The sequence below is a fragment of the Oratosquilla oratoria genome, chromosome 43 (genome assembly GCF_046742065.1).
Source record: "Oratosquilla oratoria isolate Oo_2021 chromosome 43, ASM4674206v1, whole genome shotgun sequence".
Lineage (NCBI taxonomy): Eukaryota > Metazoa > Arthropoda > Malacostraca > Stomatopoda > Squillidae > Oratosquilla > Oratosquilla oratoria.
In genome coordinates, this window is record NC_134819.1 from 15,478,451 (window position 1) to 15,492,694 (window position 14,244).

At 40.0% G+C, this 14,244-nt stretch overlaps 1 protein-coding gene across 5 annotated transcripts in view; it reads right to left on the minus strand.

Annotated features, from left to right (window-relative positions):
* The window catches only part of LOC143022121 (nuclear valosin-containing protein-like), a 170,363-nt gene that overhangs the window by 85,811 nt on the left and 70,308 nt on the right, over window positions 1-14,244 (minus strand). For all 5 annotated transcript variants that reach the window (XM_076180131.1, XM_076180130.1, XM_076180134.1 and 2 more), the window contains one exon: window positions 6,516-6,664. In XM_076180131.1, coding sequence (XP_076036246.1) covers window positions 6,516-6,664 — 149 coding nt within the window. The remainder of the gene's footprint in view (window positions 1-6,515; window positions 6,665-14,244) is intronic.

Here is a 14,244-nt window from a genome sequence, read left to right on the forward strand (position 1 = left end):
ACTCTCAACTTACCTTCCACCAAAAAATGATCTGATATTCCCCCACCCTCTTCCCTTAGCACATGTACATTCTTAACTCTTCCTATCATACTCCTATCTACCACTACATAATCCATTTATGCTCTATCTACCACCCTTTTATCCACCACCCTCTGCCATGTGTACTTATGCTTGACTTTCTTCTGAAACACTGTATTTGCTATCATCAACTCTCTTTCTAGACACATCTCCACCATCAACTCTCCACTACGATTCTTTCCTGGAACTCCACATTTCCCAACCACTCCATCAATTGGATCATTTCCTACCCTAGCATTAAGGTCTCCCAGTACTATTACATTGACATTTCTCCGTAATCCCTCTATGTACTCATTTAAATCTATCCAAAAAGCCTCCCTTTCTTCTACACTTTTCTCACTACCAGGCCCATATGCATTTACAAAGACCCATATCTTGTTTCCCAGTTTCACCTTCATCCACATTACCCTTGAGGAAACCTCCTTCAACTCCACTACACATTTACCTATCTCTTCACTTACTAGTATAGCCACCCCTTCCCTCCCTCGCCCTCTCTTCACTCCTGATAACCTCCCACTTACACACCCCCTTCCCTCTCAACTTAGTTTCACTCAAAGCCAACACATCCATCTCTAAATATACATATCCTTTTTTGCTGAACCATGTGGTAGGGGGGAAGGATACTGTCACTGAATATTTTCATTTGGAGTCATAAAAGGCAACAAAAAACAGGAGAGGGATAGGACTAGGCATCATACTCTGTTGCCTAAAGAAAAGCAAAGGCATAAGAGGGTCTGGGAGGAGCTTTCTAACCAGAAACCCTAAGGTTTGGGTCTTTTAATATGCGTGGATGTGGTACAGATGAGAGTAAAAGGGAAGAGATGGGCAGTATGTTTGTGAGAAGAAAGATGGATGTGTTGGCACTGAGTGAAACTAAGTTGAAAGGGAGGGGCAAGTTTGAGTTTGGGAGTGTAGTTGGGAGGGTGTCAGGAGTGAAGAGAGGATGAGGGAGAGAAGGGGTGGCTATATTAGTAAGTGAAGAGATAGGTAAACATGTGGTGGAACGGAGGAGGTTTCTTCAAGGTTAATGGGTATGAAGGGGAAACAGGGAAGGGAGATGTGGGTTTTTGCTTGGTGGTAGTGAGAAGAGTGTAGAGGAAAGGGAGGATTTCTGGATATATTTAAATGAGTATATAGAGAGTTTTAGGAGGAATGTCAATATTGTAGTACTGGGAGATATCAATGCTAGAGTTGGAGATAAACCAACAGATGGAGTGGTTGGGAAGTTTGTAGCTCCAGGAAAAAATTGTTGTCGCCTCTGTTGCCTCCCTTGTGGTCCTCGCTTGTTTTTGTTACAATCTTCTGTCCAGGAGAATGAAAATGTCATAATATTCTACATCTTTCTTATGTTAAGTTGAATAGTACACAACCCTCTCTCCTAGGTTCTTCCAAGAAATCCCCCGAGAGCATTTATACAAGATCCTACATGAGTTACATAAACATAAGGGTAATGGGCTGGGGATTGGAGATGGTTAAAGAGAAAAATGGGTGATAAGCCAGTTGTTGTTTGCTGATGACACTGCACTTGTAGGAGGATCAGAGTAGGGATTAAAAGAGTTAGTGATGGAGTTTGGGAAGGTGTACGAAAGAAGAAAGTTGAAGATAGATGTGGGTAAATGTAAGGTGATGAGATTAACAAGGGGAGATTGTGGTAGCAAACTGGAAGTGAATATCAAGGGAGAATGATTGGAGGAAATGGGTAACTTTAGATACTTGGGGGCAAATGAGGCAGGAAAGGGAGTAGAGGTGGAAGTAGAATGTAGATTCAGAGAAGCAAGTAAATACTTTGGTGTATTAAAAAGTATAATGAGAAATAGACATTTGGGAATGGATGCTAAGAGGAGATTGAATTTACCTAGTTGTATCTTACAGGAAGGGGAGCTATGCTCATGGTGTCCCATCTTTGTATCTCACAGTGTCTAGTTTGCTCTTAAATTCGTGTATGGTTTTTGCACACACTATTGTTTTGTCCAGTTTGTTCCAGATGTCCACCACTCTGTGTGGAAATTTTTTTTTCAGATCTCTTCTATAACTATCCTTTTTTATATATTTTCTTAATGTCCTCTTGTGTTTCTCTTGTCCCAATTTAGTAAGTCCTCTCTATCAAGGACTTCCATGCCTTTCATGATTCCGTAGATGGCCATTTTACAGGTTGCTCTCTGGATTCTTTCAATTTTCTCTACATTCTTTTTGGTACTGGGTGTGACTAACATTTTTTTAGACATTTGTATGTCTAAATAGGTGAAAGCCACCTTTACTGATCTTAGCAAGTTACAGGAATCTCCACTAATCACCTCCTTCCTACCTAAATACTTTTCTCTGGGTACTACCCTCAATTTTCTATCATTCAGGAAATCTTGCATCAAGTTTAGTAGGTTACCTTGTATCCCTATGTTTTCCAATTTTTCTAATAATTTTTGTGTGGTACTTTGTCGAAGGCTTTCTGTAAGTCTAGGAAAGCACAATCAGCCCTTTCTTGTACTATATCTATTAGTCTCCAGTAGAAACAGATTAAATTCGTAGCACATAATCTTCCCTCTCTGAATCCAAATTGTCTCGAGTTTATTATTTTGTTTTCTTCCAGGGTGTTCTCTAAAGTGGAAACAAATATGGAGGACAAATGGAACATGTTTAAAGAAAAGTACAAAGAAGGAATTAAGAAATATGTACCAAAAAAGAAACAAAAAGAGATTTATATAAAGTGTTGGTTCAACAAAAGATGTAGTGAGGTTAAAGCCAGGAGAGATAAAACCTGGATAAAAAAAAATGGAAAAAGACAGGAAAACATCTAAATGGCAAACATATAAAAAACTTAGAAACGAATATGTAAACATAAGGAGGAAAGAAAAAAGAGAATATGAAACGGATATCATAGACGAATGTAAGGATCAACTGAAACTCTTTTACAGATATATAAATGACAAACTAAAGGATAAACATGATATAGTAAAATTGCATGAAGGAGACAATACATAGATGACACAGAGATGGCAGAAGTTATGATCAGACATTTCAGGTCTGTTTTTACAATTGAGAACTCACAACTCTGGGAGGATGGACAACTAGAAAGTTCACCCATGATGAAGGAAATAAAAATAACACAAAGGCAGATAAGAGACCAAATAAAAAGCCTAGATGTCAGAGAGTCGCACGGACCAGATGGAATTGCAAATTGGATACTGAAAGAGTGTATAGAAAAACTGTCAGATAAACTACACAAGATATTAGACTTCTCACTAAAAGAGGGAAAGGTACCACAAGACTGGAAAGATGCAAACATAGTACCAATACATAAAGAAGGAAATAGAGAAGATCCTACAAATTTTAGACTGGTGTCCCTCACAAGTACAGTAGCAAAAATATGTGAAAAGATTATCAGGAGCAGATGGACCACACTTGGAAGAAAACAAAATAATAAATCCCAAAAAATTTGGTTTTAGAAGTGGAAGATCATGCACCACAAATCTAATCTGCTTTTACTCGAGACTAATTGAGATAATACAAGAAAGAGATGGATGGGCAGACTGCGCCTTCTTGGACTTGCAGAAAGCATTTGATAAGGTACCACACAAAAAATTAATAAGTAAAATTGAAAAAATAGGAGGAATTCAAGGCAAACTGTTGGATTGGGTGAAGGATTTCTTAACTGGGAGAAAAATGAGAGTGGTACTTAGAGACAAAAATTCGAAATGGGAAGATGTAAAAAGTGGCATCCCACAAGGCTCTGTTTTGGCTCCTTTAATGTTTGCCATATACATAAATGATATGGATGAAGGAGTAAATTGTTACATGAACTTTTTTGCTGACGATGCCAAATTACTCAAGAGAGTGAAAACAGAAGAAGATTGCAGATCGCTACAAGATGACCTGGATAAAGTATGGGAATGGAGCCGGAAATATGAAATGAACTTCAACATCAAGAAATGTAGCATAATGGAATTTGGAAGAGGCAAAAATAGAGTTTCGGGAAAGTATACGATTGGAAACAAAGTAGTCAAAAAAGTAAACTCAGAGAGGGACCTAGGAGTAATCATCTCAAGTGATTTGACACCTGACAAACATGTAAATAAGTTATTTGGAGAGACCTACAACCTATTAAGATCAATGAAAGTGGCCTTCGACTACATGGATGAGGAGATGGTTAAGAAAATAATTATCACATTGATAAGACCGAAATTAGAATATGCTATATCAATGTGGGCACCTAGCACAAAGAAAAACACAAGAAAATTAGAAAGAATCCAAAGAGCAGCGACAAAAATGGCACCCACACTATCAAACTTGACATATGAACAAAGATTGGAGAAATTACAGTTGTCAACATTGGAGCAGAGAAGGGAAAGAGGCAATTTGTTGACCACTTTCAGAATTATTAAAGGGATGGAAATTCTCAATAGAGATGACCTATTAAAATGTGACAAGAGACAAACAAGAGGACTCGCAAATAAATTAAATACAGTTACAGATGATACCTGAAAAGAACAGTTTCCCACACAGAGTGATTGATGTCTGGAACAAATTGAACAGTGAAACAGTGAATGTCAGAACTATACACGATTTCATGAAAAAACTGATACAAAGGAATGAGAGGGAACGTGGACTGATGGCATTACTCAGACGCGGGGTCAGATGGGGTTGTAGGTGAGGGGGAGGGGAAGGGGAGGTGGAGGTGGAGGGGGCTTGTAAGCTTCAGACAAGCTTACTAACCGCCGCTCAGGAAATAATGTCAGGAATCCACTGCCCTTTAGTAATATTAATGCTAGGGCATTCCTCTGAGCTGATTCAACTATTTTCCTCCTGAACCCGCAGTGGGACTTGAATACTAATCTGGCCTTACCCCAGTCGAAAGAATGATTCTTATTTTTAGCATGAAGAAACACGGCCGAATATTCCTGCCCATACCTAATTGATCATTTATGTTCTGCCAATCTAGTGTTCAAGTCTCTCCCGGTTTGACCCAAGTACACCAAATCACAATAAACACTAGGTGACTCTACTTCCCTAGCATTAAGGTCTCCCAATACCACTACATTGACATTTCTTCCCAACCCCTCTATGCACTCATTTAAATATATCCAAAATGTCTCCCTTTCCTTTACACTCTTCTCACTATCAGGCCCATAAGCACTTATAAATACCCACGTCTCCCTTCCTAGTTACACCTTCATTCACATTAACCCTGAAGAAACCTCCTTCCACTCCACGACATGCTTACCTATCTCTTCACTTATTAGTATGGCCACCCTTTCTCTCCCTCATCCTCTATTCACTCCTGAGTTCCTCCCAACTACACTCCCAAACTCAAACTCACCCCTCCCTTTCAACCTTGTTTCACTCAATGCCAACACATCTTTCTTAGGTTTACAAAAGGCATTTGACAAAGTACCACACAAAAAGCTACTAAGGAAAACTGAAACAATAGGTGGAATACAAGTTAAGTTATTGGAATGGATGAAAGACTTCTTAAACAGGAGAAAAATGAGGGGGTACTCTGAGAGACAGGCTCAAATTGGGAAGAAATTATAGGTGGAGTCCCACAAGGCTCTGTGCTGGCTCTGATAATGTTTGCCATATATAAATGACATGGATGAAGGTGTGGAATGTTATATGAGCTTGTTTCCAGACGATGCAAAACTACTAAAGAGAGTAAGTACAGAGGAAGATTGCATATCATTTGAAGAAGACTTGGGCAAAATCTGGAAATGGAGTCAGAAGAGTGAAGTGAATTTCAACATAAAGAAATGTAGTATAATGGAATTTGGAAAAAGCAAAAACAGAATATCAAGACAATACAAAATTGTTACAAGGAAATTAAAAAAGTCAACTCAGAAAGGGACCTAGGAGTAACTATCACCAATGACATGACACCAGACAAGCATATCAACAAAATAGTCAAAGAAACTTTCAATTTATTAAGATTAATGAAAGTGGCTTTTGACTACATTGATGAAGTAATGGTATAGATTATATTTGTTACATTGATATGACCAAAACTGGAGTATTCTGCAACACTATGGACACCTAGTACTAAAAAATTACATAAATTAAAAAGAATTCAAAGAGCAACGGCAAATATGGCACCAACACTCTTCAATTCGACATACAAAGATTGGACAAACTCAAACTACCTTCCCTGAAACAAAGAAGAGAAAGAGGAGGGATGGAAATCCTTGATAGAGATGACTTATTAAAGTGGGATAGAAGAAAAACAAGAGGACACAAAAAGAAACTTAAAAAGGATAGTTACAGAAGAGATCTGAAAAAGAATAGCTTCCCACACAGAGTGATAGATATCTGGAACAAACTGAATGAAGAAACAGTGAGTGCAAAAACTATACAAGAATTTAAGATCAAACTGGATGACGAAGATACAAAAGCTGGTCATCACTAGCATAGCTCTCTAATTAACTAAATAAATAACTAATAATATAAATTACCTGTAGAATCTTGTACCTTGCAGATTCATCTGGCACAGACATAAACATTTCATCATCAAAACTGCTTCGAATGTCCCACTCCAAGTTTTCTGCATGGCTTGTCTCTCCAAAAACCAGCATTTTCTTGTCTTTGAATTTAGATCTGAGTACTGAAACAAAAAGTTATATTAAATAAGAGAAAACCATTAAGCAATTCAATCTATCTGATCAAGAAATATTCAAAACAAAGTGCTTCCCACTGAAACCAGTGATCAAGAAATATTCAAAACAAAGGGGGGCAATCAATCAATTGTTGCTCATTGAAATATGTATTAGGGATGAGAGGGCTTCACAAGGTCATGGGGATAAAGTGAGAGATTGTGTCTAAACAATATAAATACTTTTTTTCCATATAAATACACACACTCTTGGAATAATCTAGAAGGTGATATAGTCCAAAGATAAATAATTGGAAAATAAAGTGATTTAGCCTAAGTTGGAACCATAACATGCATTCTTCCAGTCCATAAGATGGAAGAATGCAGAGCTGCTGATACGAGAACCAGACAAACTCTGCAGGAAGTGTTTAGAAGCAGCAATCATACAAGGAACGAACACTATTGAAGAAAACGGGGCATGTTTAACATCTTGCCTCACATTATTCCCCTAATACCCATGGCCAGCAAAATTTTAAATATCTAAACCACCCTTTGTGGACATTTCGCCCACGGACGTTTGGGCCAGCATTCTCATCCTTTCCCAGTGTTCAATCCCTCCCCCCCCTTCTCCTCCTCCTCCTTCCCCCCCCTTTTCTCTCCCCGTTCCCTCCTTTCCCCTTATTTAATCTCAAGCATTTGTATCTCAACTTGTACTTGAAAAAGCTGTAATAAGAGAAACGTCGTACAAATAAAGGCTCCGTCCTCATATGGTGTTTAACTCGTCAATCTTGTCGGCAACTGCCACTTTCAAGGACCTCATGGCCTCACTCACCTTGTATTTTGTTTCCACCCTCTTTATTCTACACTTCTATTATAATTCCTCATTTCTTTTTTGCAGCCTTTTCTCACATGTTCAACTTTTATGAATGAAATGGGAGTGTCTTTGTTTTTTGGCTACCTCCCTTATATGGGGGAAAGAAAGCCTGTGGTATATGTATGTATATACCACCTTCACCTTCCTTCCACCATTTACTGCCTTTCCTTGTATTCCCTTCCATCTTCTACAGCCTTTTTGCATTCTAGCATCCCTTCCTAACACTCTAATCTAGCTTCATTACAATCCATACTAACACCATACAATCATTACAATCCATTCCTAACACCCTTCCTAACACTCTAATCTAGCTTCATTACAATCCATACCAATTTCAGAACCTCTATTCCTTTTCTTCTTTCTCCATTTAGCCTACACTTTTATTTTCCCTCCCACTAAATAATGATCAGACATTCCACTGATCTCTCCTCTGAACATATTCACAACCACAGCTCTTCCAATTCTCCTTTTGGGCACCACTAAATAATACATTGTCCTCTCAATCACCCTCTCACCAACCACATATATCTTTCTTTTTAACTACTGCAAGCTATCATCATTTCCTCCTCGGTACCATCTCATAAAATATCTCTCTGCTATTGTTCTTTCCTGCTATGCCATACCATCCTACTACTCAATTTACTTGCTAATCTTACTTTGACATCAAAATCTCCCAACACCATTAGTTACATTTTCCCCCAAACTCTCCACAGTCTCATCAAAATCACTCCAAAATGGTTCTCTTTCCTCTTCACTTTTCTTACTACAATTACTTAGTTCAGTATGTAAAAGAGCCCACAAGATATGGAAATTTAATTGATCTATTGATCACTAGTGTCAAAGTTGGTGAAACTATTGCAAATAGGAGTCACAACTTTGTTAGATTCAAATTGCTAAAAAAAAAATTAAATAGATACTTATGTATCTAAAATACCCAATTTCAGTAAAGTACAGTTCATAAGACTACGTCAGGAGCTTCAGCTTACAGATTGGGAGGCAAAATTAAGCGAAAGACCTGTAGATCAGATGTGGGAAATATTTCAATATATGCTTACTAAGATGATTCATACTTACATCCCATTTAAGGACAGACGCCACCCAAATTGGGCTCGCCCAAAATGGCTTGACAAAGAAACTGAAAAGAGTACTGCTAAAATGAGACAGGCTTTTAAGAAATACAAGTACTTGGGTGCATCTAATGACTATCAAAGTTATGTAATAATACATACATACTTATACCAAGGCTTTCTCCCCCTTACAAGGGGGGTAGCCCAAAAGGAAAGGCATAAAATCATTCCCACCCATTCCATCCCTAAATACACTCCACTCCCCTCCACCCTCCCTCCTACCTTAGCACCTCCTGGATGACGGGTCATCCCTGCACCTTGTCCACTGCCCTGGGTCAGAGGCAGTGTCGCAAGTCACAGCACATCCACAGCAAGGCCGCTTCATTAAATCGGTGACCACCCCTCTCCGTCCCCCCATGCAAAAAAGAAGACAGGGAGAAATCCCTTCAGGCTGCGTCAAATTTTGCTCACACACACTACCTCACCCCCCATCCCCCCACCCATTCCACCTCATGCATCACAGCATCATCCATATACAACCATTCTCCATTCACCCGTCTTCTGTCCTCTCCTGTCCTTCCTCAACAGACATTTCCCTCTTCCCAAAAGCCCCCTTCACACCATCCATCCATCTCATCCTAGGTCACACCCCTCATGTTCACTCCCTCCATATCTGCCTTCCATACCTCTTTTACTAGTCTTTCTTCACTCATTCTTTCCATGTGTCCAAACCATCCTAATACTCTTTCATCAACCCTACCTCCCAACTCCCTTTCCACCCCTGTTCTCCTCCTCACCTCCTCATTTCTCACTCTATCTAGCCTAGTAACCCCTATCATACTTCTCAGACACCTCATCTCAAACACATTCAAACTCCTTTTCTCTTCCTCCCTTATGTTCCATGTTTCTGCTCCATACAGTGCTGTTGGCACAATCACTCCTTCATATAACCTCTTAGCATCCATTCCCCAATGTCTATTCCTCATTTACACTTTTTAATCCACCAAGGCATTTACTCGCTTCTCTCAATCTACATTCTACCTCCACCTCCACTCCATATTTTCCTGCCACATTTGCACCCAAGTATCTAAAACTATCCACTTCCTCCAGTTGCTCTCCCTTAACCTCTTCAGTACGGGACTTAAATCTCGCGGGCAGCAGCCAATGCCAGCCGTACGACGTGTCGTAATAATACTCGCATCATAAAATATAGTCACCGCTTATATCGATCGTTCTCTCTTTCACCCGTGAATTTTGAAAACCATAGAGAATGTGATTAAGGGCAGTTTATAGAGAATGTCAAAACGCAGGGGCAACTACAATAAATATAATCAAGACGCCGATATGGCAGCCTCGCATATCCACTTGCTCCTCATGACGCCTACGTATGCGGCACCGTATGGAAGGGGTTAATGCTCACTTCCAGTCTGCTGCCACTTTCACTTTTACCCACATTTATCTTCAGCTTTCTTCTTTCACACACTCTCCTGAACTCTGTCACCAACTTCCTCAATCCCTCCTCCGATCCTGCCACAAGCACAATGTCATCCACAAACAACAGCTGGCTCACCTCCCTGACCCACTACCCTTGCATTTACCTTTCGTACCACTCCATCCATGTAGAAGTTGAACAGCCAGAGCAACATAACGCATCCCTGACAAAGTCCCACCTTTACCACGAACCATTCACTCTCTCCATTTCTAATCCTGACACAAGCTCTACTACTCTCATAAAAACTCTTGACAGCTCTTAGAAGCTTTCCTGCTATCCCGTATATCCGCAAAACCTCCCATAGTGCCTTCCTGTCTACCCTGTCATAAGCCTTTTCCAGATCCATAAAAGCCCAAAAAAAACATCCTTACCCTTTCCTATAGCTTTCTCACATATGTCTTACCACAAAAATCTGATCTACACAACCTCTACCCATCCTAAATCCACACTGTTCCTCACCAATTACTCCCTCTGTTCCTCTCCTAATCCTCTCAATCAAGATCCTCCCATAAGGCTTCCCAACTACACTTAACAAGCTAATCCCTCTGAAACTACTACACTCACACTTGTCCCCTTTTCCCTTGTAAAGTGGAACTATACAGGCACTCCTCCAGTCCTCCGGCACTCTACCCTCTCTTAAACAAACATTAAATAACCTCACCAGCCAGTCCATCACTGTGCCTCCTTTTTTTAGACATTCTGCATGACATACACCCCCAGGTGCCATACCTATCTCATCATCTTAACAACTGCCTTCACCTCATCTTTCCTTATTTCTCCTCCATTTTCCTCACTCATCACTTTCATTTTCTTAGCATTTCCCACTGCAACTATCTTTCCCTCCCTATCCTGCTTCTCATCTTAGCACCTCCTGGATGACGGGTCATCCCTGCACATTGTCCACTGTCCTGGGTCAGAAGCAGTGTTGCAAGACACAGCACATCCACAGCAAGGCCGCTTTATTAAATCGGTGATCCTCTCCCTCTCCGTCCCCTCACATAGAAAAGGAGGAGACAGGGAGAAAGTCCTTCGGGTTGCATCAAATTTTTTTCACACATACTACCTCAACCCTCATCCCCCACCCATTCCACCTCATGCATCACAGCATCATCCATATACAACCATTCTCCATTCACCCCTGTCTTCTGTCCTCTCCCATCCTTCCTCAACAGACATTCCTCTCTTCCCCAAAGCCCCCTTCACCCCATCCATCCATCTCATCCTAGGACGCCCCCTCATGTTCACTCCCCCCACATCTGCCTTCCATACCTCTTTTACTAGTCTTTCTTCACTCATTCTTTCCATGTGTCCAAACCATCCCAATACTCTTTCATCCACCCTATCTCCCAATTCCCTTACCACCCCCGTTCTCCTACTCACCTCCTCATTTCTCACGCTATCCAGCCTAGTAACCCCCATCATACATCTCAGACACCTCATTCAAACTCCTCTCTTCCTCTCTCATGTTCCATGTTTCTGCTCCGTATAGTGCTGTCGGCACTCATTCATACAATCTCCTCTTGGCATCAATTCTCAAATGTCTATTCCTCATTACACTTTTTAATCCACCAAGGCATTTACAGTAAAACCCCGATTATCCGAAAAACGGGATTATCAGAAATTGATTTGGATAATGCAATTAAAATTCAAAATTTTTCTATACTAAAACGTTATAAAACATCAAAAACATGAAAATAAATAAAAGTAACTACATATGTACTATATTAACACATTTAAAATTGATAAGAACAGTTAAAATGAATATGTTTTAAGCGTACAGTACTACTTTGTTTAGCGTAGCGTGTGTTTGGTTTCATTGTTTACATCGTCAGTCGGCGGCAGCTGCGTCACAGAGTTCACATTGGGCAGTCACGTTCTACCTGTGCTGGGGTACCCAGGTTATGCTCTCTAAGCAACCAAAGAAATAGCTGAGGAAGTGATGCACGGCCATGGCAACAATGATGATGACGACGACGACGACGATGATCCTTCCATGTCTTTGGCAACAGTCCGGTCCCACATCGAAGGAGTGCTTCAGTTTCTTGACCAGCGACCCAGGGACATTTCAAATAGCAATCAACTGTACCCGATGATGCGAGCAGCACTGAGTGACGTCATCGAGAAACATCTGTCTTGCACCAAACAGACTTCTATCACCTCGTTTTTTCGGCCAAGAACACCTTTGTCCACCCACTCTTCTCGCCCTTCATCAAGTGCCTCATCCTCCTTGTCTACCTTTGATTTGGACAGTGAAGATGGAGCAATGGACGACCCTTCCTTCTGACTCCACCACCAGGAGGTGGGGAGTGGAAGGGTTGTGGAGTGATGGTGACGGAGGCGGGGAGTGGCGGAGTTGCTTTATTGTGTTCGTCAGGATAGTGGAAGATATATGTATAGAATAATTCTTGTTCTCTGTTACGTATAAGGTATGTACGTCAACATGAAAAAAAAAATTGTGTTCCATCCGCAACTTGACTGATGGAGAGAGAGAGGGGGGGGGAAGGCACAGGACACACACACACACACACAGTATGTCAACACAAAATATATTTCTGATAAATCTGGATTATCCGAAAGAGGCTTCCCCCCTTTCGTTTCGGATAATCGGGGTTTTACTGTACTCACTTCTCTCAAAGTTAATAAAACACCAGGACCTGACGGTTGGCATCCAAGAATCTTACAGGAAATGAAAAAAGAAGTTGTTGTTCCATTAGAAATTATTTTCAAGATATCTATCATATCTGGAGATGTCCCAAGAGAATGGAAGCTAGCCAACATTACTCCCATATTCAAAACAGGTGACAAAAAGAAACCAAATAACTACAGACCTATAAACTTGACTTCAATCATAGGAAAAATGATGAAAACTATCATCAGAGATGCTATCAAACATCGTTTAGAAAGCAACTGTTTGATAAATGATAGCCAGAATGGATTCAGATGGAAACGTTCTTGTGTGACTAACTTACTCGAATTCTAACATAGTCATCTCGAATTATGAAAAAACATTATATATATATATAATATATCTAGACTTTGCGAAAGCTTTTGATACCGCCCCCCACAAAAGACTACTTACTAAATTAGCTTCACACGGAATAAGTGGTAGCCTATTAAGTTGGACTAGTAATTGGTTGAATGATTGAAAACAGAATTGTTCTAAATGGCAAAACTTCTAGATGAAAAAATATTATGAGTGGAGTTCCACAGGGTTTCATTCTTGGTCCACTTCAATTCATACATACATATACCAAAGGCCTTACACTGGAGGGTAGCCAAAAAGAAAAAGGCAGAGATACTACTCCCACCCATTCCATTTCCAATATATTCCACTCCCCTCCACCCTCCTCCTTCCCTCTTATATTGGCACCTCCTGGATGATGGGTCATCCCTGCATCCTGTCCACTGCCCTGGGTCAGAAGCAGTGTCGCACGACACAAGACTTAAATTCATAGTATATATAAATGATATAGACCACAGACTAAAATCTATTGTCTCCAAATTTGCTGATGATACAAAACTGAGTGGAATGGCAAATAATCACTTAAACCAATTAAATTTTTCAAGAAGATTTAGATAAACTACAGCAGTGGCCTGAAAAGTGGCTAATGAAATTTAATACTAGTAAATGCAAGGTTATGCACATAGATAAAAATAATAGTAAGTATGATTGCAAGTTATTTGGAAATTCATTAACAAAAGTGGATAGTGAAAAGGATCTTGGCATAATTATCAGTAAAGATCTCAAATCATCTAAGCAGTGTATTTCAGCCTCTGAAAAAGCAAATAAGATTCTAGGGCTGATTGTGCAATCTTTTGACTTCAAAAGTCCATCTCTCATTAACAAGCTATATAAATCGTTAGTTCATCCATTTGGAATATGCTGTTTCTGTATGGTCACCGAATCTTATTAAAGACATTGCCAGATTGGAAAAAGTACAATGGCAAGCCACTAAACTGATTCCAAATACAAAAAATAAATCATATGAAAATCAACTAAAACATATTCATCCGTTTTCCCAAAAAAGCGTAGACTCAGAGGTGACTTCATACAGGTCTTTAACCTCTTCACTACAGGGCACATTGCACGTCTGGCAGCATTAGCTGCCTGACGTGCGATGTTGTGTCATAATAATTGCATTACAAAAAATAAAGTCAG